Raw genomic sequence first — 21463 nt, forward strand, 5'->3', positions numbered from 1 at the left:
CTTATTCAAAACTTGACAAGGTCCAAGGGCTTCTGTAGTTATGTGCTCAGTGGCCGTCGGACATGTTATCACTCTGACAGGTTCTTTTTAGCACTCCGTTCCCAATTGCCTCTGCTCACTAACTTGCTGATCTCTCATTGAGGGGCAGTATACACTTAGCAGTCGGCCAGTACTGCACTATTCGGAATGCCTTTCCAGTCCTTTAAAGGGACACTGTCACCTGGATTTGGAGGGAACAATCTTCAGCCGTGGAGGCGGGGTTTTTGATTCACCCTTTCCTTACCCGCTGGCTGCAATATTGGATTGAAGTTCATTCTCTGTCCTCCATAGTACACGCCTGCACAAGGCAAGATTGCTTTGTGCAGGCATGTACTATGGAGGACAGAGAATGAACTTCAATCCAATATTGCAGCCAGCATGCAGCCAGCGGGTAAGGAAAGGGTGAATCAAAAACCCAAAAACCCCGCCTCCATGGCTGAAGATTGTTCCCTCCAAATTCAGGCGACAGTGTCTCTTTAACAGGGCACTTTATTTCCCTAAGGTCGGGGCATGCCGTAAACCAGCACAGGCAACCAGGGCCCTATCTTCAACAGTCCCAGTAAGAATAAATGGAGTGAATGGACCACCGCTCTGTTCACAAGGGACTCTTCAGAGCACTGGCTCTCAAGATGGGTGGGGGCCTCAGTGGTCAAACCCCTAGTAATCTGGAAGTTATCCCCTATTCTGTGGCTAGAGGTGACTTCCAAACTTGAGAATACCCCTACACACAAAAAAAAAAAAACTGCATGCCATTATTGTGCTGACCTGGAAAATGATGTTGTCAGGTCACTTTTAAGTGGCAATGAGTACCGTATAAACAATCATCTCTTGTTCACCATACTTATGTTAATGTGGACAATGTTCCAAAACAAATACAGTAGAATGTCAGTGGAGGGGAAAAAATTGCCTAGATTTTATTGCAGGAGGCATAAAAATGTCAATCCACAGTGCACGTAACCTTACAGATTTGTGGATAATATTACCCACTACAGCAAAAGCAAAATCAGTGGTGGGAAAACCCAGAGTCACGTCTGCATTATGGCTCCATTTTATACTTGCTGTAACTCCATATGCCTCGGACTTCATGAAAACATTTTAGTTTTTTTCAATGGTCTGGTACAAATCTGACAAAAACCCTGGTGTCACGTATGAAGATATTATTTATTATTATTTATATAGCACATTGATTCCATGGTGCTGTACAGCTATGTACATCTCCGTCTGCTCAGCACTACAGCAGTGCATTGCCATGTGTGTTAGACATGCCCAAAACAGGCTACTCACCTGAGCTGTCAGAACTGGACTCCTTTTTGGCTGCAGTTGGCTTTGCAGGGGTCACTTTTGCAGCTGGCTTTGCAGGGGTCACTTTTGCAGCTGGCTTTGCAGGGGTCACTTTTGCAGCTGGCTTTGCAGGTGGAGTTTTTGTAGCTGGCTTTGCAGGTGCCTTCTTGTCTTCATCGCTTGAGTCTGTTAATAAGAGTCATTTTACTGACTATATAGCCACATCTACAGATGTTCTAGGATATTATTAAAGGGAACCTATCAGCTGATATATGCTGCTCAAACTGTGGGCAGCATGACTCAGCCTCTGACTGCGACCACAGCCATGTATGTTTTATTGTATGTATGAAAAACACACTTTTAATCACTGCTGCGCTAATGTTAATCTATGGGGCAAAAACGCATCCTGCAAACAACTTTGCAGAATGCGTTTTTTTCCCATAAACGACGCATTGCGATGTATTGCAAAAAACGCTAGTGTGAAAGTAGCCTTAGTCACCGTCAGCTGGCGGGAAAAAGCCGCCGGGAACCAGCCTGTACGACTAGACACCCGCGTGGATCGGTCCCTGGCGATAATTAAAATGTAGGTTTTTCTTTGGAATGCCGCAGTGTCTCAGACTAAACCAGACATGGCTGTGATAGCAAAGCCAGGAGCGGATACACGATGCCCACAGTTTGGGCAGCATGTATATCAGCTGACAGATTCCCTGGATTTTTCTCTTTATATAATTAAGTTTTTTTTTTAACTGTTTTATTTTGAATGGGGTGAATGGGGGGGGGGGAGGGAAATTTGAAGTTCTATTTTTTTATATTTTTAAAAACTTTATTTTGTATTTTTCACTTGCTTAAATATTCTCCATGGGAGACTAGAAGCTGCGATAATCCGATGGCCTCTGCTGCATACAGGCAATGATCAGATTGACTGTGTAGCAGAAATGCTTACTTGCTATGAGGGCCGACAGCTGGGCGGCGCTCATAACAGTCCGGCAATGACAATCACAGGGGTCTCTTGTAGGCTCTGGGTTGTCATGCCAACCCATAGGTGATCCGCAGTCATGTGATATGGGCGGCGATGGGCAGGATTAGTGGTGCGCTGCCAGCGCCATCACATTAAATGCCGCTGTCAGAGATGGACAGTGTCATTTAACGGGTGAACAGCAGTGGGCGAATTGTGATTCCACCCGAAGCTGTTAAGGGCACATGTCAGCTATTCAAAACAGCTGACCTATGCTGGGAAAGATGCGGGCTTAGCACCGGAACCCACATCAAAGGGAGGGATATGACATGCGCCATACATGTAGCATGTCGCGAAGAAGTTAAATCTGTGCTGGATAATAGAAGTTAAAGGAATTCTGCAAGAATAAAAGCATATGGCTCATACAACATAAATGACATTTAGTGTAACATTTACATAAAATGCTAAACATCCCTACCATTGAAATGATGTTACAATAAAAAAAAACACTCACCAGAACTGTCAGAGGAGCTGGAGTCTTTTTTGTTCTGAGGGGGCTTTGCAGCACTCTTTACAGGTCTACTTTTCTGTGCTGAGGGGGTGGAAACCTTGCCAGCAATATTTTTTGGTGCTGGTTTGGACACATTTTTTTCATCTTCATCACTTGAATCTAATGGAAATTAATCAATTTTTATTAGATATAAGATGACATCAAGTCCTCCAAGTGGTGTGATTAACAACCTGCAACTAAATTAAATGACAGAATTTTTAACCAAAAATACCGTATGTCATTCCCGACATGGCAATTCATTTTTTTAGCTTTTTTCCTCCCCTTCTTCCAAGAGCCGTAACTTTTTTTAATATTTCTGTCGATATAGCCATATGAGAGATTGTTTTTCAAGCGGGACGAGTTGTACTTTTGAATACATAGTAACATAGTTATTAAGGTTGAAGGAAAACTAAGACCATGTTCACACAATGCGTTTTTTTCTGCGGAACCGCAGCGTTTTTGCCGCTGCGGTTCCGCAGCTGTTTTCCATGCAGGGTACATTACATTGTACCCTATGGAAAACAGGAACTGCTGTGCCCACAATGCGGAAAATAAAAAAAAAAAGCCGCGCTGAATAGCTGCGGGAAAAAAGAAGTACCATGTCACTTCTTTTTTCGGAGCCGCAGCGGTTCTGCACCCATAGACCTCCATTGTGAGGTCAAACCCGCAGTAAAACCCGCAGATCAAAAATATATCTGCGGGTTTTATTGCGGTTTGTGGTGCCGAACCGCTGCAGCAGGAAGTGCGGGGAAGCGGGCGAAAGTGCGTGGGCGGAGTGTGGCTGCCCCGATCCCACCCCCCCATGCTCCGATGCCCACCCCCGTACTCCGATGCCCCCCCCCGTGCTCCGATGCCCCCCCCCTTATACTTACCCGGCCGTCTTCTCCCTGGGCGCCGCCATCTTGCAAAATGGCGGGCGCATGCGCAGTGCGCCCGCCGAATCTGCTGGCCGGCAGATTCGTTCCAAAGTGCATTTTGATCACTGAGATATAACCTATCTCAGTGATCAAAATAAAAAAAATAGTAAATGACACCCCCCCTTTGTCACCCCCATAGGTAGGGACAATAAAAAAATTAAGATTTTTTTTTTTTTCCCCACTAAGGTTAGAATAGGGTTAGGGGTAGGGTTAGGGGTAGGGTTAGGGTATTTTCAGCCATTTTAACCCTAAAAAAACTTCCTAGAAAACACACAGACTCTGCATAGAAAACTGCATAAAAAAAAGGATCAAAAAACGCACCAAAAAAGCACAAAAAAGGACCAAAAAAAGAACCTGCGTTTTCTGCCAAGAGCTGCGGTTTCAGTCCTGAAAAAAAAAGGATGGAAATCAGGAACGTGTGAACATACCCTTAGTCCATCTAGTTCAACCCATAGCCTAACCTAACATGCCCTAACATGTTGATCCAGAGGAAGGCAAAAAACCCCAATGTGGCAAATAGTAAACTCCACGTTGGTGAAAAAAATTCCTTCCCGACTCCACATACGGCAATCAGACTAGTTCCCTGGATCAACGCCCTATCAATGAATCTAGTATATATACCCTGTAACATAATACTTTTCAAGAAAGGTATCCAATCCCCTCTTAAATTTAAGTAATGAATCACTCATTACAACATCATACGGCAGAGAGTTCCATAGTCTCACTGATCTTACAGTAAAGATTCCGCATTGGATATTATGCTTAAACCTTCTTTCCTCCAGACGTATAGGATGCCCCCTTGTCCCTGTCTCAGGTCTATGATTAAAAAGATCATCAGAAAGGTCTTTGTACTGTCCCCTCATATATTTATACATTAAATCTTCACCCTTAGTCTTCATTTTTCCAAACTAAATAGCCCCAAGTGTAATAACCTATCTTGGTATTGCAGACCCCCCAGTCCTCTAATAACCTTGATCGCTCTTCTCTGCACCAGCTCCAGTTCAGCTATGTCTTTCTTATACAGAACTGTGCACAGTATTCTAAGTGTGGTCGAACTAGTGACTTGTATAGAGGTAAAATTATGTTCTCTTCATGAGCATCTATGCCTCTTTTAATGCATCCCATTATTTTATTTTTTTGCCTTTGTACCAGCTGCCTGACACTGGCCACTGAACATGAGTTTGTCATCCACCCATGCTCCCAGGTCTTTTTCATTGACGGTTTTGCCCAGAGTTTTGGAATTAAGTGCATAGTTATATATCGTATTACTTCTACCCAAGTGCATGACCTTACATTTATCCCCATTAAAGCTCATTTGCCATTTATCAGCCCAAGCTTCTAGTTTACATAAATCATCCTGTAACATAAAATTGTCCTCCTCTGTATTGATTATCCTGCAGAGTTTAGTATCATCTGCAACTATTGAAATTCTGCTCTGAATGCCCCCTACAAGGTCATTAATAAATGTTAAAAAGAAGAGGGCCCAATACTGACCCCTGTGGTACCCCACTGCTAACCGCGACCCAGTCCGAGTGTGCTCCATTAATAACCACCCTTTGTTTCCTATCCCTGAGCCAGCTCTTAACCCACTTACACATATTTTCCCCCATCCCCATTACTCTCATTTTATGTATCAACCTTTTGTGTGGCACCGTATCAAAAGCTTTTGAAAAGTCCATATACACTACATCTACTGGGTTCCCTTGGTCCAGTCCGGAACTTACCTCTTCATAGAAGCTGATCAGATTAGTCTGACATGAACGGTCCCTAGTAAACCCGTGCTGATACTGGGTCATGAGGTTATTCCTCTTCAGATACTCCAGCATAGCATCCCTTAGAATGCCCTCCAGGATTTTACCCACAGTAGAGGTTAAGCTTACTGGCCTATAATTACAGAGTTCAGTTTTTGTCCCCTTTTTGAATACTGGCACCACATTTGCTATACGCCAGTCCTGTGGTACAGACCCTGTTATTATGGAGTATTTAAAGATTAAAAATAATGGTCCATCAATGACTGTACTTAATTTCTGGGGTGTATCCCATCCGGGCCCGAAGATTTGTCAATTTTAGTTTTTTTAGACGCCGATGTACTTCCTGCTGGGTTAAGCAGGTGACATTTAATGGGGAATTTTTATCACTAGTCATTTTGTCTGCCATGGGATTTTCTTGTGTAAATACTGATGAAAAAAAGTCATTTAGCATATTGGCTTTTTCCTCATCCACCATTTCACCCAGACTATTTTTAAGGGGGCCAACACTATCATTTTTTAGTTCCTTACTATTTATGTAGTTAAAGAATATTTTGGGATTATTTTTACTCTCTCTGGCAATGAGTCTCTCTGTCTCAATCTTAGCTACCTTGATTTGCTTTTTACAGAATTTATTTTTTTTGTATTTATTTATTGCCTCATCACTACCTACTTCCTTTAATTCTTTAAATGCTTTCTTTTTGTCACTTTTTGCGCCCCTTACTGCTCTAGTTAGCCATATTGGTTTCCTCCTATGTCTAGTATGTTTATTCCCATATGGTATATACTGTGCACAGGTCCTATCCAGGATGCTAATAAACGTCTCCCATTTTCTTTGTGTATTTTTATGTCTCAGGATATCGTCCCAGTTAATTGCACCAAGATCCTCTCTCATTTGCCCTCCTGAAGTTTAGTGTCCTTGTAACCCCTCTACTACACATCTTATTAAAGGATACATGAAAACTTATTATTTTGTGATCACTATTCCCCAAGTGACCCCCAACCCTTATATTTGATATGCGGTCTGGCCTGTTGGTTAATATTAGGTCTAGCAGTGCCCCCCTTCTTGTTGGGTCCTGAACCAGTTGTGAAAGGTAATTGTCTCTCATAGTTGTCAAAAACTGATTACCTTTGCTGGAACTGCAGGTTTCTGTTCCCCAATCTATTTCAGGGTAGTTGAAGTCCCCCATAATAATGACTTCTCCTTGAGTCGCAGCTTCATCTATTTGCTTTACGATGATATTCTCCATTGCTTCCATTATTTTTGGATATTTATAACAAACCCCTATCAGTAATTTATTACTTTTTCCCCCTCCCCTTATCTCCACCCACAGGGACTCTACATTTTCATTAGATTCACCTATATTATCACGCTGAATGGGTTTTAAGGATGATTTTACATATAGACACACTCCTCCCCCTCGCCTATCCATTCGGTCATTTCTGAACAGACTATAGCCCTGCAAGTTAACAGCCCAGTCATGGCTCTCATCCAGCCACGTTTCAGATATCCCCACCATGTCATAATTATGATTCAACAACATTAATTCTAATTCGTCCATTTTGTTGGCAAGGTTTCTGGCATTAGTATACATGCACTTGATGTTCTTCTCTGTACCTCTATTCTTTCTTAAATTATTAACTGTTCTAACCCCACCCCCCATGCCACCGCCACCCCCATCTTCCTTATTTGTGCCCAGGTCTCTATCTGCACTATCTTCCCCTCCTATAAAATGAATACCCTCCCCCCAAATCCCTAGTTTAAACACTCCTCCAATCTTCTAGCCATTTTCTTCCCCAACACAGCTGCACCCTCCCCATTGAGGTGCAGCCCGTCTCTAGCGTAGAGCCTGTAGCCAACTGAGAAGTCGGCCCAGTTCTGCAGGTACCCAAACCCCTCCTTCCTACACCAATTCTTGAGCCACTTATTAACCTCCCTACTCTCCCGTTGCCTCTCTGGCGTGGCACGTGGTACAGGCAGTATTTTGGAAAATACTACGTTGGAGGTTCTTGCTTTCAGCTTGCAGCCTAATTCCCTGAAATCATCTTTAAGGACCTTCCACCTACCTCTAACTTTGTCATTTGTGCCAATGTGCACCATGACCGCTGGGTCCTCACCAGCCCCTCCCAGTAGTCCGTCCACCCGATCAGGGATGTGTCGGACTTGAGCGCCAGGTAGGCAGCACACCGACGATCCCTGTCTTTGTGACAGATTGCCCTATCTGTTCCCCTAATAATTGAGTCCCCCACTACCAGCACCTGTCTGGCCTGCCCTGCTCTCCTATTTCCCTCCTTACTGGAGCAGTCACTCCTCCGGCTTTCAGAGGACATGCCTTGCTGCAGCAGTGCTACCCCTGTACTGGCACCAGGGTAATAACACCATCCATTTTATCAAGTGATATACAGAGAAATTGTTTTCTAGGTGCAGCAAAATTGAAAATAAAAATAAAAACGCAATTCAACAATAGTTTTTTGTTTTTACAGTGATCTTTATATTGTAAAAACGACCTTGCAATAAGATTACAAAGGTCAGTATGATTAGAGATACCAAGCATGGACACTAAATATTGACTTTATTTTTCCAGATACATGTTTGAATTTTTGGAGGTGGGTTTGTTTTTTGCACCCTGACATGACATTTTTATTGATGCCATTTGGGTTAAAAAGAGGGATTTTTGGTTCTTACTGTAAAATCTCTCTTTCTTGGAGCCTTCATTGGGGGACATAGGTAACCATGGGTGTATGCTGCTGTCGCTAGGAGGCTGACACTATGCAAATAAAGAAAAGTAACTCCTCCCCGGCAGTATACACCCTCCGACAGGCACCAGGCAACTCAGTTGGTGCATAAGCAGTAGTAGGAACAAGTATAAAACAACTCAACCTATGTACCAACCCCAACAATGGCACGTTGGCCAATACGGTACAACATAAAGGGAGGGTGCTGTGTCCCCCAATGAAGGCTCCAAGAAAGATTTTACGCTAAGAACCAAAAATCCCTCTTTCTTTCTCACTTCATTGGGGGACACGGGTAACCATGGGATGTCCAAAAGCAGCCCCCAGGGCAGGATAATAAGAATAGAGAACTAGGTCGGCCGGTGCGAAACCGCTGCCTGCAGTATCTTCCTACCCAGGCCTGCATCCGCAGAAGACTGAGTGTGCACATTGTAGAATTTCACAAAGTTGTGGATGGACAACCAAGTTGCGGCTTTGAAAACCTGCGAGGCCATAGCTTGGTGACGAACTGCCCAAGAAGCTCCCACAGCTCGGGTAGAGTGAGCCCTCACCCCCGGGGGAGGCGGTTTGTCTTGAACACAGTATGCTTCCAGGACCGCCGAATGGATCCACCGAGCAATTGTGGACTTAGAGGCGGGGAGCCCCTTCTGACGACCTTCCGAGACGACAAACACAGGACTGACGAAAAGGAGCAGTTCTGGCAAGGTAGACTCGGATAGCCCTGACCACATCCAAATTGTGGAGAGATTTCTCCAAAGGATGAACTGGGGAAGGGCACAAAAAAGGAAGGATGTCTTCATTGATGTGAAAAGCCGAAACCACCTTTGGCAGAAAAGAAGGGACAGACTGAAGGACAACTTTGTCCTGATGAAAGACCAGAAAGGGAGAACGACAGGACAATGCCGCCAACTCGGAAACTCTCCAGATCGAGGGGATGGTGACCAAAAAAGCTACTTTCCAGGAAAGAAGCGAAAAAGAGAGGTCCCGAATTGGTTCAAAAGGCGTACACTGGAGGGCGCCGAGCACAAGGTTGAGGTCCCAAGGAGCGACCGGAGGATGATAAGGAGGTGCAACATGAGCAACCCCATGAAGGAAGGTTCTTACCTGGGGGAGAGAAGCAAGGTCTCTTTGAAAGAGAATTGACAAGGCAGAAACCTGACCCTTTAACGTGCTCAGGGAGAGGTTCGAATCTAGACCCGACTGAAGAGAACCAAGAAGGAAAAGAAGGGAAAAAAGCATAGCGATAGACCGTTGACGTCACACCATCGGAAAAAGGCCTTCCAACATCTATGGTAGATACGGAAAGATGCCGGTTTCCTAGCTCTTCTCATGGTTTGTATGGCACGTTGAGAAAAACCTGCGTCCTTCAGGATCGCGGCCTCAACGGCCATACCATTACATTCAGAGACCGAGAACTCGGGTGGAAGAGGGGACCCTGTGATAGAAGATCCGGACGGTCTGGGAGCCTCCAAGGCACATCCGATTACATTTTCACTAGCTCCGCATACCAGGCCCTGCGGGGCCAATCTGGAGTTACTAAGAGAATGGGAACCCCCTCTGACTATCTTCTTTACGACCAAGGAAGCAAGGGAAGAGGCGGGAACAGGTAAGGCATCAGAAACTGGGCGCACGAGATCACGAGAGCGTCGCAGCCGATGGCCCTCTGATCCCGGGATCTGGATACGTACTGGGGAACCTTGTGGTTTGCTCGGGAGGCCATTAGGCCGACGTCCGGCACGCCCCACCTTTGGCAAATCTGGTAGAAGACAGCGGGGAGAGGAGCCCACTCGCCTGACATGAGCCCGACGGCTGAGAAAGACGGCTTCCCAATCGTCCACCCCTGGAATGTGGACAGCTGATATGGAGGGAACATGGTTCTCCGCCCACCGCAGAATCTTTGCCACCTCCGTCATGACTTGCTTGCTGCGAGTCCCTCCCTGATGATTTATGTAAGCTACAGCTGTGGCGTTGTCCGACTGAATGTGGACTGGTTTTCCGGAGAGGAGGGGCTGCCAGCGGAGGAGTGCTAGAAAATTAGCCCTGATTTCCAAGAGATTGATCAGGAGGGCGTGCCTCCTGAGCGGTCCAGCGCCCGTGGGCTGTGAGGTGGAGAAAGACCGCACCCCACCCCTGGAGACTGGCATCGGTGGTGATGACCTGCCAGCGGAGGGGGAGAAACAATCTCCTGCGCAGAATGGAAGTGGATAGCGTCCACCAAGTGAGAAACTGTCTCACATTGAGAGGGAGGAGAACTGGGCAGTTTAAGGAGAGTGGATTCCTGTCCCAAACTGACAGAAGGGCCAGCTGGAGAGGGCGAGAGTGGAACCGAGCATAAGAGACTGCTTCCATGGAAGCGACCATCTTGCCCAGAACCCTCATGCCGAGCCGTAGAGGTAGAGGGGTAGGACGCTTTAGGACTTTGATGCCCCTCCGAAGAGAGAGGAATTTATCCTTTGGGAGGAAGACCTGAGCCTGAATGGGGTCGAATTCCATGCCCAGGAATTCTAGACGCTGGGTCGGAATCAAGGTGGACTTTTGTTCGTTGATTATCCAACCGAGGCGGGTTAACGTGTCCAGAGTGATCTGGAGACTGTGAAAGCAGTCGTGGCGAGACAGACCCTTTACGAGATCGGCGAGATAGGGGATTACGAGAATCCCCTTCTACCGAAGGATGGCCATGACCGCCGCCATTACCTTTGTAAAGACACTGGGGGCGGACGCCAAGTCGAAAGGAAGAGCCATGAATTGGAAATGTTGGTCCTGGATTGCGAAATGAAGGAACCTCTGATGAACACAAATCAGAATGTGCAGATACACATCTCGAATGTACACAGAGCACAGAAATTCTCCCGGTTCCATGGAGGTGATCACCGAGCGCAAGGACTCCATCTTGAAGTGCCAAATCCGGAGGTGGCGGTTCACCCGTTTGAGGTCCAAAATCGGGCGAAGAGAGACGTTATTTTTTTCAGAACTACAAATAGATTTGAGTAAAAACTGGAAAACCGCTGGTTGGAAGGTACTGGGACGATTACCCCTGAGGCGAGAAGGGAATCAACCACCTGAAAAAGCCCTGGGACATGGGAGGGCTGTTTGGGTGGGCGGGAGAGGGGTGGGGGGATGGAGGGTCGACGAAAAGTCTATTTTGTAACATGATGTGACAATCTCCCTGACCCAGGCATCCTCGACCACCGATATCCAAGGCTCTGAACAGGAGAAGCCTGCCTCACACCCTGGAAAGATTTCAAGGTGGGAGTGACCAGTCATTTGGAAGAAAATCTGTGGTCGCGAGAACTGGAAGATTTGGAGGAGTGGCCTTTAGCTCTCCAGTGAGGGGTAGGCCTGAAAAAAGGCTTCCTTTGGTCCCTTTGAGTGGAAGACCAGTCATGCTGAGAGGCACCACTTGAGGAGGCGAAGGAGCGAAAGGAATGGGGTCCCTTTCTATTGAAGGGACACCTAGGCTTAGATTGCGAAAGAGAAGTGCTCTTACCGCCCGTGGCGACCGAGATCATTTGGTCTAGCTGCGCTCCAAAGAGCCTGGATCCCTGTAAAGGCAGACCTGTGAGGGATTTTTTGGAAGCGGGATCTGCGTTCCACGCCTTCAGCCAGAGGACACGGCGAATGGCGACAATATTGCTGTTTGCCCTTGCAGAGCAAGCAGCCGCAGCCAGAGAGGCATTCAGAAGGTACTTTCCAGCCAATGAAATCTGATCAGCTAAATCCGCTAGCTCCTGTGCGGGAGCCGAAGCTACAATGCCTCTGCGTAGGGTTCTGCCCAGGCCGACACCGCTTTCGCCACCCAGGTAGAGACGAAATTGGGGCAGAGAGGTACCAGAAGCTTCAAAAGCTGGTTTGGTTAGAGCCTCAATTCCGCGTCAGGAATGAACAGCACTGTCTGGGAGGATAATTTAGACACAGGTGGATCTACCTTAGGAGATTCGGACCATTTTCTAACAAGGTCTGCGGCAAACAGGTATAAAATGTCTAAAGGTTTCCTCCCTGGAAAACTTTTACCAGGGTGTTCCCAGTGTCTAGACATAGTGTTATCAAATAACTTATGAATGGGTAAGGGTACCGTCACACAGTGCAATTTTGATCGCTACGACGGCACAATTTGTGACGTTCGAGCGATATAGTTACGATATCGCAGTGTCTGACACGCTCCTGCGATCAGGGACCCCGCTGAGAATCGTACGTCGTAGCAGATCGTTTGAAACTTTCTTTCGTCGTCTAGTGTCCCGCTGTGGCGGCATGATCGCATGGTGTAACATATATCGTATACGATGTGCGCATAGTAACCAACGGCTTCTACATCGCACATACGTCATGAAATTATCGCTCCAGCGTCGTAGATTGCAAAGTGTGACAGCAGTCTACGACGCTGGAGCGATATTGTTACGACGCTGGAGCGTCACGGATCGTACCGTCGTAGCGATGAAAATTGCACTGTGTGACGGTACCTTAAAACTCTAGAAGGACGCTTCATCCTTTTGAAAGAAACGGAGATGTCCTGAGAAGCTGCCTCTTTCTCCTTAAGCTCAAGCGTTTGAATAATGGCTGAGATAAGGCTGTCAACCATATCCTGCGTTGCGGAAGTCTGATCTGCATCTGAGTCAGAATCCGACAGAGGATATATCTGACCCGACGTCCACCTGCGAAGAGGGGGAACGGGTAGAGAGCGGTATTCCGGCCGACGCAGTTGGATCCGGAGAAGTGGATGAAGAACTAGACAGAAAATGCTTTCTGGTTCTTTTCTCAAGTCTACCCCTGTGAAAATCTTGGACAGGTGCGAGCGAATAGCTGTGAGAAGCGTTCGTGGCACTGGTGGCAGTAGTCAGCAGTGGAATACGTTCTAGTACCTGAACCAGGGACAGACACTTTAGGGTATGTGCACACGTAGAAGTGGTCCACTGCGGATTTTTCCGCAGCGGATTTCATAAATCCGCAGTGCAAAAACACTGTTTTTACTGCAGATTTATCGCAGATTTTGTGGGGTTTCCACTGCGGTTTTACGCCTGCGGTTTTCTATTATGGAGCTGGTGTAAAACCGCTGCGGATTCTGCACAAAGCATTGACATGCTGCGTAATATAAAGCGCTGCGTTTCTGCGCATTTTTTTCCGCAGCATGTGCACTGCGGATTGCGTTTCCCATAGGTTTACATTGTACTGAAAATGCATGGGAAACCAATGTGGACCTGCAGCTGCAGAAACGCTGCGGAGCCGCAGCGCGTGCACATACCCTTAGGCTACTTTCACACTTGCGTCGGTACGGGGCCGTCGCTATGTGTCGGGCCGACGTACCGACACACGTTGTGAAATTTGTGCACGACGTGGGCAGCGGATGCAGTTTTTCAACTCATCCGCTGCCCATTCTGAAATCCGGGGAGGAGGGGGTGGAGTTTCGGCCACGCATGCGCGGTAGTGAATGGCGGACCAGACGGTCAAAAAAAGAGGGATTTTTGGTACTTACCGTAAAATCTCTTTCTTGGAGCCTTCATTGGGGGACACAGAACAAGCGAGAGTGTATGCTGCTGCTAGGAGGCTGCCACTATGCAAAAAAGAAAAAAAAACACGTGGCTCCTCCCTGGCAGTACACACCCACCGACAGGCACCAAGCACCTCAGTTGGTGTAAAAAGCAGTAGGAGAAGTAACAGAACAAAGTATAAGTACCAACTCAACTAGGCCACCTAGACCCCAATACGGTACCAGAATAAACATTAGGGAGGGTGCTGTGTCCCCCAATAAAGGCTCCAAGAAAGAGATTTTACGGTAAGTACCAAAAATCCCTCTTTCTTTATCGCTTCATTGGGGGACACAGAACAACCGTGGGACGGCCAAAAGCAGTCCCAGAAAAGGGTGGGTAGAAAAAAAATATAAATAATGGTTCAGGTCGGCCGGTGCGCAACCGCCGCCTGCAGTACCTTCCTACCAAGACCTGCAGCGGACGAGGCTTGGGTATGAACCCTATAGAACCTCGTAAAAGTGTGCAAAGACGACCAGGTTGCGGCCTTGCAAACTTGCAGAGCGGAAGCCTGGTGGCGAACAGCCAAAGAAGCTCCGACAGCTCTGGTGGAGTGGGCTCGCACCCCCGGAGGAGGACATGCCTCATGAACAGGGTACGATTCTGATATTGCAGAACGAATTCAACGCGAGAGTGGATTTAGACGCTTGAAGGCCCTTCCGACGACCCTCAGAAACAACAAGGAGAGAATCGGATTGACGGAAGGGAGCGGTTCTAGAAAGATAGACCCGAAAGGCCCTAACCACGTCAAGCTTGTGAAGGGACTTTCTCCAAAGGATGAGCCGGAGAAGGGCAAAATGATGGAAGGACTATGTCCTCATTGATGCGGAAAGCCGAGACCACCTTGGGAAGGAATTTGGGAACCGCTCTAAGAACGACCTTATCCTGATGAAGAATAAGGAAGGGAGAATGGCAAGAAAGAGATGACAACTCAGAAACCCTCCTAAGAGATGTGATGGCGATGAAGAAGGCCACCTTCCAAGAGAGAAGGGAAAAAGGCACGTCTTGAAGAGGTTCAAAAGGAGCAGCCTGAAGAGCACCAAGGACCAGGTTAAGGTCCCAAGGTTCCAAAGGGGAACGGAAAGGAGGGGCGATATGCGCAACTCCCTGTAGAAATGTCCTAACCTGGTGAATGGAGGACAGGTCACTCTGGAAGAGAAATCGACAGAGCGGAAACTTGTCCCTTGAGGGTGCTGAGAGATAAGCCCGAATCGAGACCAGACTGGAGGAAACCAAGAAAATCCGGGAAAGAAAAAGACATCGAAAAATTTCATTTGTTTCACACCACCGGAAAAAAGCCTTCCAGTACCTATGGTAGATGCGAGAAGACGCCGGCTTTCTGGCTCTGATCATGGTCTGTATGACCTGGGGAGAGAGATCCGAGTCTCTCAAGACTGCGGCCTCAACGGCCATGCCATTAAACTCAGCGACTGAGAACTCTGGTGGTAGAGAGGTCCCTGCAAGCGGAGGTCTGGCCGATCCGGGAGTCTCCAAGGAGTATCCGCAAGCATGTTTACGAGCTCGGCGTACCACGGACGCCTTGGCCAGTCCGGCGCTATCAGTATGACCAGAAGCCCTTCTAACTTGATGATCTTTACCACCCCTGGAATCAAGGGGAGAGGAGGGAGCAGGTAGGGAAACAAACTGGGACCATGGAATTACCAGAGCGTCGTGGCCGATGGCAAGAGGGTCCCGGGATCTGGCGACAAACTGAGGGACCTTGTGGTTCATCCGGGAGCCATAAGGTCGACGTCCGGAGTTCCCCAGCGAAGGCAAATTTGGTCGAAGACTGCGGGGTGGAGAGACCACTCACCCACTGCCAGACCCTGGCGACTGAGGAAGTCGGCTGCTCAGTTTTCGACCCCCGGAATATGAACGGTTGATATGGCCGGAACGTGGCGTTCCGCTCACCGAAGGATCTTTGCCGCTTCTGCCATTACTTGGCCGCTGTGAGTCCCGCCCTGGTGGTTTAAGTACGCCACGGCAGTGGCATTGTCCGACTGGATGCGGACGGGGAAGAAGAGACTGCCAGTGGAGTAGCGCAAGGAAGATTGCCCTGATCTCCAGGAGGTTGATGGGAAGAAGAGCTTCCTGGGTGGTCCAACGTCCCTGAGCAGTGTGATGTCGGAAGACTGCTCCCCACCCGGGTAGGCCGGCATCGGTGGTGATGACCTGCCACTGAAGGGGAAGAAATGATCTTCCTCTCTGGAGAGAGGAGTACAGAGTCCACCAGGTTAGGGACTGACGAACCTGGAGGGGAAGGTGAACGGGACGGTCCAGGGAATCCAAAGACCTGTTCCAGGTGGATAGGAGGAATAGCTGGAGAAGGCGGGTGTGGAAGTAGGCGAAGGGTACAGCCTCCATGGAGGCCACCATCTTACCCAGGACTCCCATGCAGAACCGAAGCGAACGAGGAGCTGGGCGTTTGAGAAAACGGACCGCTTTGAGGAGAACTGAGAACTTGTCCTTTGGGAGAAAGACCCGAGCCAAGTTCGTGTTGAACACCATGCCCAGGAAGGACAGTCGTTGGGACAGAATCAGGGAGGACTTGGCCTGGTTGATAATCCAGCCGAGAGGGGTCAGTGTGTCCAGAGAGACCTGGAGTCTCTGAGCACAGTCTAGACGAGACGACCCCTTGATCAACAGATCATTCAGGTAGGGGATAACGAGAATACCCCTGGAACGAAGGAGGGCCATGACCGCCGCCATGATCTTGGTGAAAACCCTGGGGGCAGATGTGAATTGGTAGAGATTGTCTTCGATTGCAAACCAAAGGAATCTGTGATGCCGTACACAGATGGGGACATGAAGGTACGCATCTTGAATGTCGACCGAGCAGAGGAACTCCCCGGGTTCCATGGTGGCGATCACTGACCGCAGGGATTCCATCCTGAAGTGGCGAGGTCGGACGTGGCTGTTAAGAAATTTCAAATCCAGGATCGGGCGGAGAGACCCGTCCTTCTTTGGGACTACAAAAAGATTCGAGTAGAACCCGGAAAAATGCTCGTCGGAAGGAACGGGAACTACAACGCCGGCGGCAACCAGAGACGCCATGGCTTGAAGCAAACCGGGTAAATGGGATGGTTGCTTGGGCGGACGAGAGATGAAGAAGCAAATTTCCAGGAGGGTAGAAAATTCGATTTTGTACCCGGAGGTAATGATCTCTCTGACCCAGGCGTCGCTGATCACTGACAGCCAGGTGTCTGAAGAAAAGAAGCCTGCCTCCCACCCTGGAAAGACTCCCAGGTGGGGGCGACCCGTCACTTAGAACAGTATCTGTTGGAACGAGATCCAGAAGGCCTGGAAGGTTGAGCCCTGGACCTCCATATGGGAGCTGGCTTGTAAGAGGGTTTTCTGCGTTCACCGGTGGTAGCGGGGCACTCTTGTTGAGATGAGGAGTCTGAGGCTGCAAATGGACGAAAGGGACGAAATGTCCAAGGACCCTTTCTGTTAAAGAAACGTTTTGGCTTGGACTGGGGGAGAGACGTACTCTTGCCTCCAGTTGCGTATGAGATAATTTGATCCAGATGAGCACGAAAAAGCCTGGAACCTTGAAATGCTAAGTTGGTGAGACTTTTTGGAAGTAGCATCTGCATTCCATGCCTTCAGCCAAAGAATGCGGCGAATAGCGACAATGTTGCTGCTTGCCCTGGCCGAACAGGCTGCTGCAGTGAGGCAGTGAGAAAGTATTTCCCTGCGTGGTTAATCTGGTCTGCGAGGTCAGCCAGCTCGGTAGGGGAGGCTGAAGCCAAAATGCCCCAAGGAAGGATCTTGGCTCAGGCAAAGATGGCCTTAGCCACCCAGGTGGAAGCGAAGCTGGGACAGAGGGAAGCACCCGTTGCCTCAAATGCTGACTTGGCCAGAGCCTCAATCGGTCTGTCTGATGCGTCCTTAAGCGACGCACCATCCGGTAAGGAAAGAACCGTCTTAGAAGAAAGACGAGAGATCGGCAGATCCACCTTGGGAGACTCAGCCCACTTAGAAAGAAGATCGGCGCTAAAGGGATAGAGCACATCCAGATGTTTTCTACCCGAAAAATGCTTTTCAGGATGTTCCCAGTGTTAGACAGGGTAGACTGAAACTCATCATGGGTAGGAAAAGAGCGAGAGGTATGCTTCACCCGCTTAAAAGAGACAGAGGAATCCTGGGGGGGGGGGGGGAAACCTCGTCTTGTTTTAGTTTGAGGGTTTGCGAGATAGCCGAGATGAGACTTTCTACGATAGCCTGCATGCTAGAAACCTGGTCTGAATCCGAGTCAGAGACGGACTGAGAATCCACATCAGACCCAGTGTCCTCCTCAGAAGAGGGGAATGGGGAAGAGGAGAGTAGTTTGAGCGCTGTGGAGGGACCCGGAGGAACCAGACGAGGAGCCAGACAGAGCCCTCATTTTATAACGGCTGGCTGGTTTGTCTCCCTGTGGTTCAGGATCAGGTGCGGCCGACTCGCCATGGGAGACGGCCGGAGCACTGGTGGCTGTAGGTAGCTGTGGAAGACGTTTAAGCGCCTGGACCAGAGACTGAAACGCCTTAGTCAATTCAGAGACCGACTGCGAGATAGCAACGGCCCACTCAGGGAGAGGGGGAGCGCCCCCATCCCGAGAGTCAGAAGCTTCCTGCGGGGCAGACATGGCAGGAGGACTGCAGGACTGGCAGAGAGGCAACGATTGGCCTACTGACCACTTTCTCTTGCAACGAGCGCAGGCGTAATGAGTTATGGTAGGGAAGGCTCCAGAAGAGTTGGACATAAGGAGATTCTGCAGCGCTATCCTACAGAATAGACTTAGGTGAACCTACAGTGGTATGGATAATACCAAGAGAGGGGCCGATATAGCGTCGAAAGCCTACAGCACCGCAGAGCAGAGTTATCTGTGTCCCCCAACGCACGATGCCTCCTATGCACGGAGCTGCAAAGGCAGGAAGTCACAGCGGTGAAGAAGGGGCGGAGCTGTGCTGAAAGAATAAGCCAAGGCTCCCGATAGGGCCGCACAGAAGAAGAAGGGCGTGCCCGGTTGTAAGTGCGATCCTGAGTGGAGGAAAAAAAGGCGCCGGAAAAGCGCGCCTGAGAAGGGGGCGTGGCCTACCGGGAGGGAGCATGGCCTGCCGTAGCGGTAAAAATGAAAGTAAAAAGCCGGGACCGTAGGGCACAGGGTAAGAGCGCTGCCAGTCTTAGAAATACTGCTGCGGATAAAGTGGGGAGCGCAGTGACTGCTGGCATGCTAAAAAACGCTGCTGTGAGAAAGGGGTAAAGGATCTTTTACCTGCAATGTGCGGTTCCACAGGAAAAGACAGGATCTTCCAGGGGCCCGTTGAGGGAAGGGTCGCTGGATACGAAATCCTTCATCCAGAAGACGACCTCAACCCCTAAGACAAGGGGGAGGGTCACCGCTGGTGACAACAGTCTTCCTCTCAGCCCTCTCCGAGGAGAGGGGTGAGGGGGACTGTTTTGGCTAGGGCACCACCGTATAGAACCTGGAGCACCTGGGAGGGTGACAGGGGATAATGTCCTCCCGGCGGTCTGAGAGTTGCTATGTGGGCGACACCACACTGCTCGCTCAGCCGCCCTCCTGGGGAGGCAGGGTGGGAGATTACACCCCGATTTCCTGAACGCTGTATCTGAAAGAGAAATTTTTTTTTTTATATAAAAACAATAAAAGCCTGTAAAGGAAAGCAGGGTTAGCAGCGGATCTGAAGATCCAGGTCCGCCTCCTACAGACACTAAGCACAAACTGAGGTGCTTGGTGCCTGTCGGTGAGTGTATACTGCCAGGGAGGAGCCACGTGTTTTTATCTTTTTTTGCATAATGTCAGTCTCCTAGCAGCAGCAGCATACACACACGGTCGTTCTGTGTCCCCCAATGAAGCGATAAAGAAAACGTTACATTGAACGTTTTTTGTGACGACGGACCACGGATGACGGATGCGACGTGTGGCCATCTGTCGCTAATAAAAGTCTATGGGCAAAAAAACGGTTTTTACGTACCGGTAATAGGATTTTACAGAGTCCACGACTGCACCCATACGAGAGAGGGGATCCGCCCACCATCTGGACAGGAACCTACAGGATTTAAAGGGGCGGTCCCCCTCACCACTCCAGTTTGTGTTTCAGAGTATAAGGGACACCGCCATTGAGTTAGTACACAATCATAAATACTTAAACATTACTAAATACCATCACCTTCTAGAGAGTGACAATTAAAAGCACACCTTCCAATAGAGTGCAGGAAACCAGTGATTAACTACGGGGGGGAATGTGCGGGTGCTGTCGTGGACTCTGTAAAATCCTATTACCGGTACGTAAAAACCGGTTTTCCTATCGCCACGACAGCACCCATACGAGAGACTTTAAAAGACCAATCACCTGGGAGGGACTACAGCACTAAGTACTGAACGGCCAAAGTCTAAATTGGCCTTACATGATAGATCAAGACGGTAATGATTATAAAAGGTGGAAGGAGATGACCATGTTGCCGCCTTACATATCACGTCTATGGAGACGTCCGTTCTCTCCGCCCAGGATGAGGCCATGGCTCGGGTGGAGTGGGCCTTGATGCCTTCTGGTGGAATTTGACCTTTGGCAGTATAGGCAAGGCATATCGCATCTCTGATCCATCTGGCAATAGAGCCCTTTGTTACACTCGCCCCCTTCCTTGGATTCTGAAAGGAAACATACAGAGCCCTACTCTGCCTCCAAGGTTCTGTTTTGTGCAGGTATTGTAATACTGCTCTTCTAACGTCTAGCATATGACATTTCTGCTCCTCTGCTGAAAATGGATTATCACAAAATGATGGTAAATATATTTCTTGACTTCTATGGAATTTAGAAGCTACCTTTGGCAGATATGCTGGATCCGGTTTTAAAACTAACCTATCCTGAAAGACCATTAGATAAGGAGGGTCTACCGACAACGCTTGCATATCACTCACTCTTCTAGCAGAAGTCAAGGCCACTAGCAGAGCCGTCTTTAAAGTTAAATTTTTAATGGAGACAGAATCTAATGGCTCAAAGGGGGGTTCTGTTAAAGCATCCAAAACCAAATTTAGATCCCATGGCGGTAATCTAACAATATGTACAGGGTTACTACGTTCCATAGCTCTCATGAATCTAGATACCCATCTATTTCCTGCCACATTGCTATTATATAATGCCCCCAGGGCAGATACCTGAACTCTAAGGGTATTTACCGCCAAACCCAATTCTCGGCCTTTCTGCAAGAATTCCAGAATAGCCGGAATTGGAATTTTATCCGTAAAGGGCTGTTGATAAAAGGCAAGGAATTTTTTCCAGATTTTACAGTAAATTTTAGTAGTGACTTCTTTCCGGCTACTTAAAAGGGTAGATATTAAAGCGTCAGAAAAACCCCTCCTTTTTAATAATTCCCTCTCAAATTCCATGCCGTCAAATGCAGAGATTCCACATTCGGATAACGAAATGGACCCTGAGAAAGGAGTTCCGGACTCACCGGCAACACCCAGGGGTCGGTCACGGACATTGCCCTGAGTAAGGAGAACCATGCCCTTCTGGGCCAGAAGGGGGCAATTAGGATTACTCTCGCCCCCTCCTTCCTGATCTTCCTGAGAACTAGAGGGATCAGACATAGTGGGGGAAATGCGGAAACAGGAACACATGGGCTACTTGCACAGTGAACAAGTCTGTATGATCATGTTCACACACCACCAAGAAACCTGAAGAAACAAAAGAGAATAGTAAAACCAAAAACACTCA

General features: G+C 48.4%; 1 protein-coding gene across 2 annotated transcripts in view; it reads right to left on the minus strand.

Moving 5' to 3' along the window:
• The window catches only part of NOLC1 (nucleolar and coiled-body phosphoprotein 1), an 82716-nt gene that overhangs the window by 17593 nt on the left and 43660 nt on the right, over positions 1-21463 (minus strand). For both annotated transcript variants that reach the window (XM_069753254.1, XM_069753253.1), the window contains exons 10-11: positions 2790-2945; positions 1324-1506 (exon numbers count right to left, since the gene is read on the minus strand). In XM_069753254.1, the coding sequence (XP_069609355.1) occupies positions 1324-1506; positions 2790-2945 (339 nt within the window). The remainder of the gene's footprint in view (positions 1-1323; positions 1507-2789; positions 2946-21463) is intronic.

This window comes from Ranitomeya imitator, chromosome 2 (assembly GCF_032444005.1).
Source record: "Ranitomeya imitator isolate aRanImi1 chromosome 2, aRanImi1.pri, whole genome shotgun sequence".
NCBI lineage: Eukaryota > Metazoa > Chordata > Amphibia > Anura > Dendrobatidae > Ranitomeya > Ranitomeya imitator.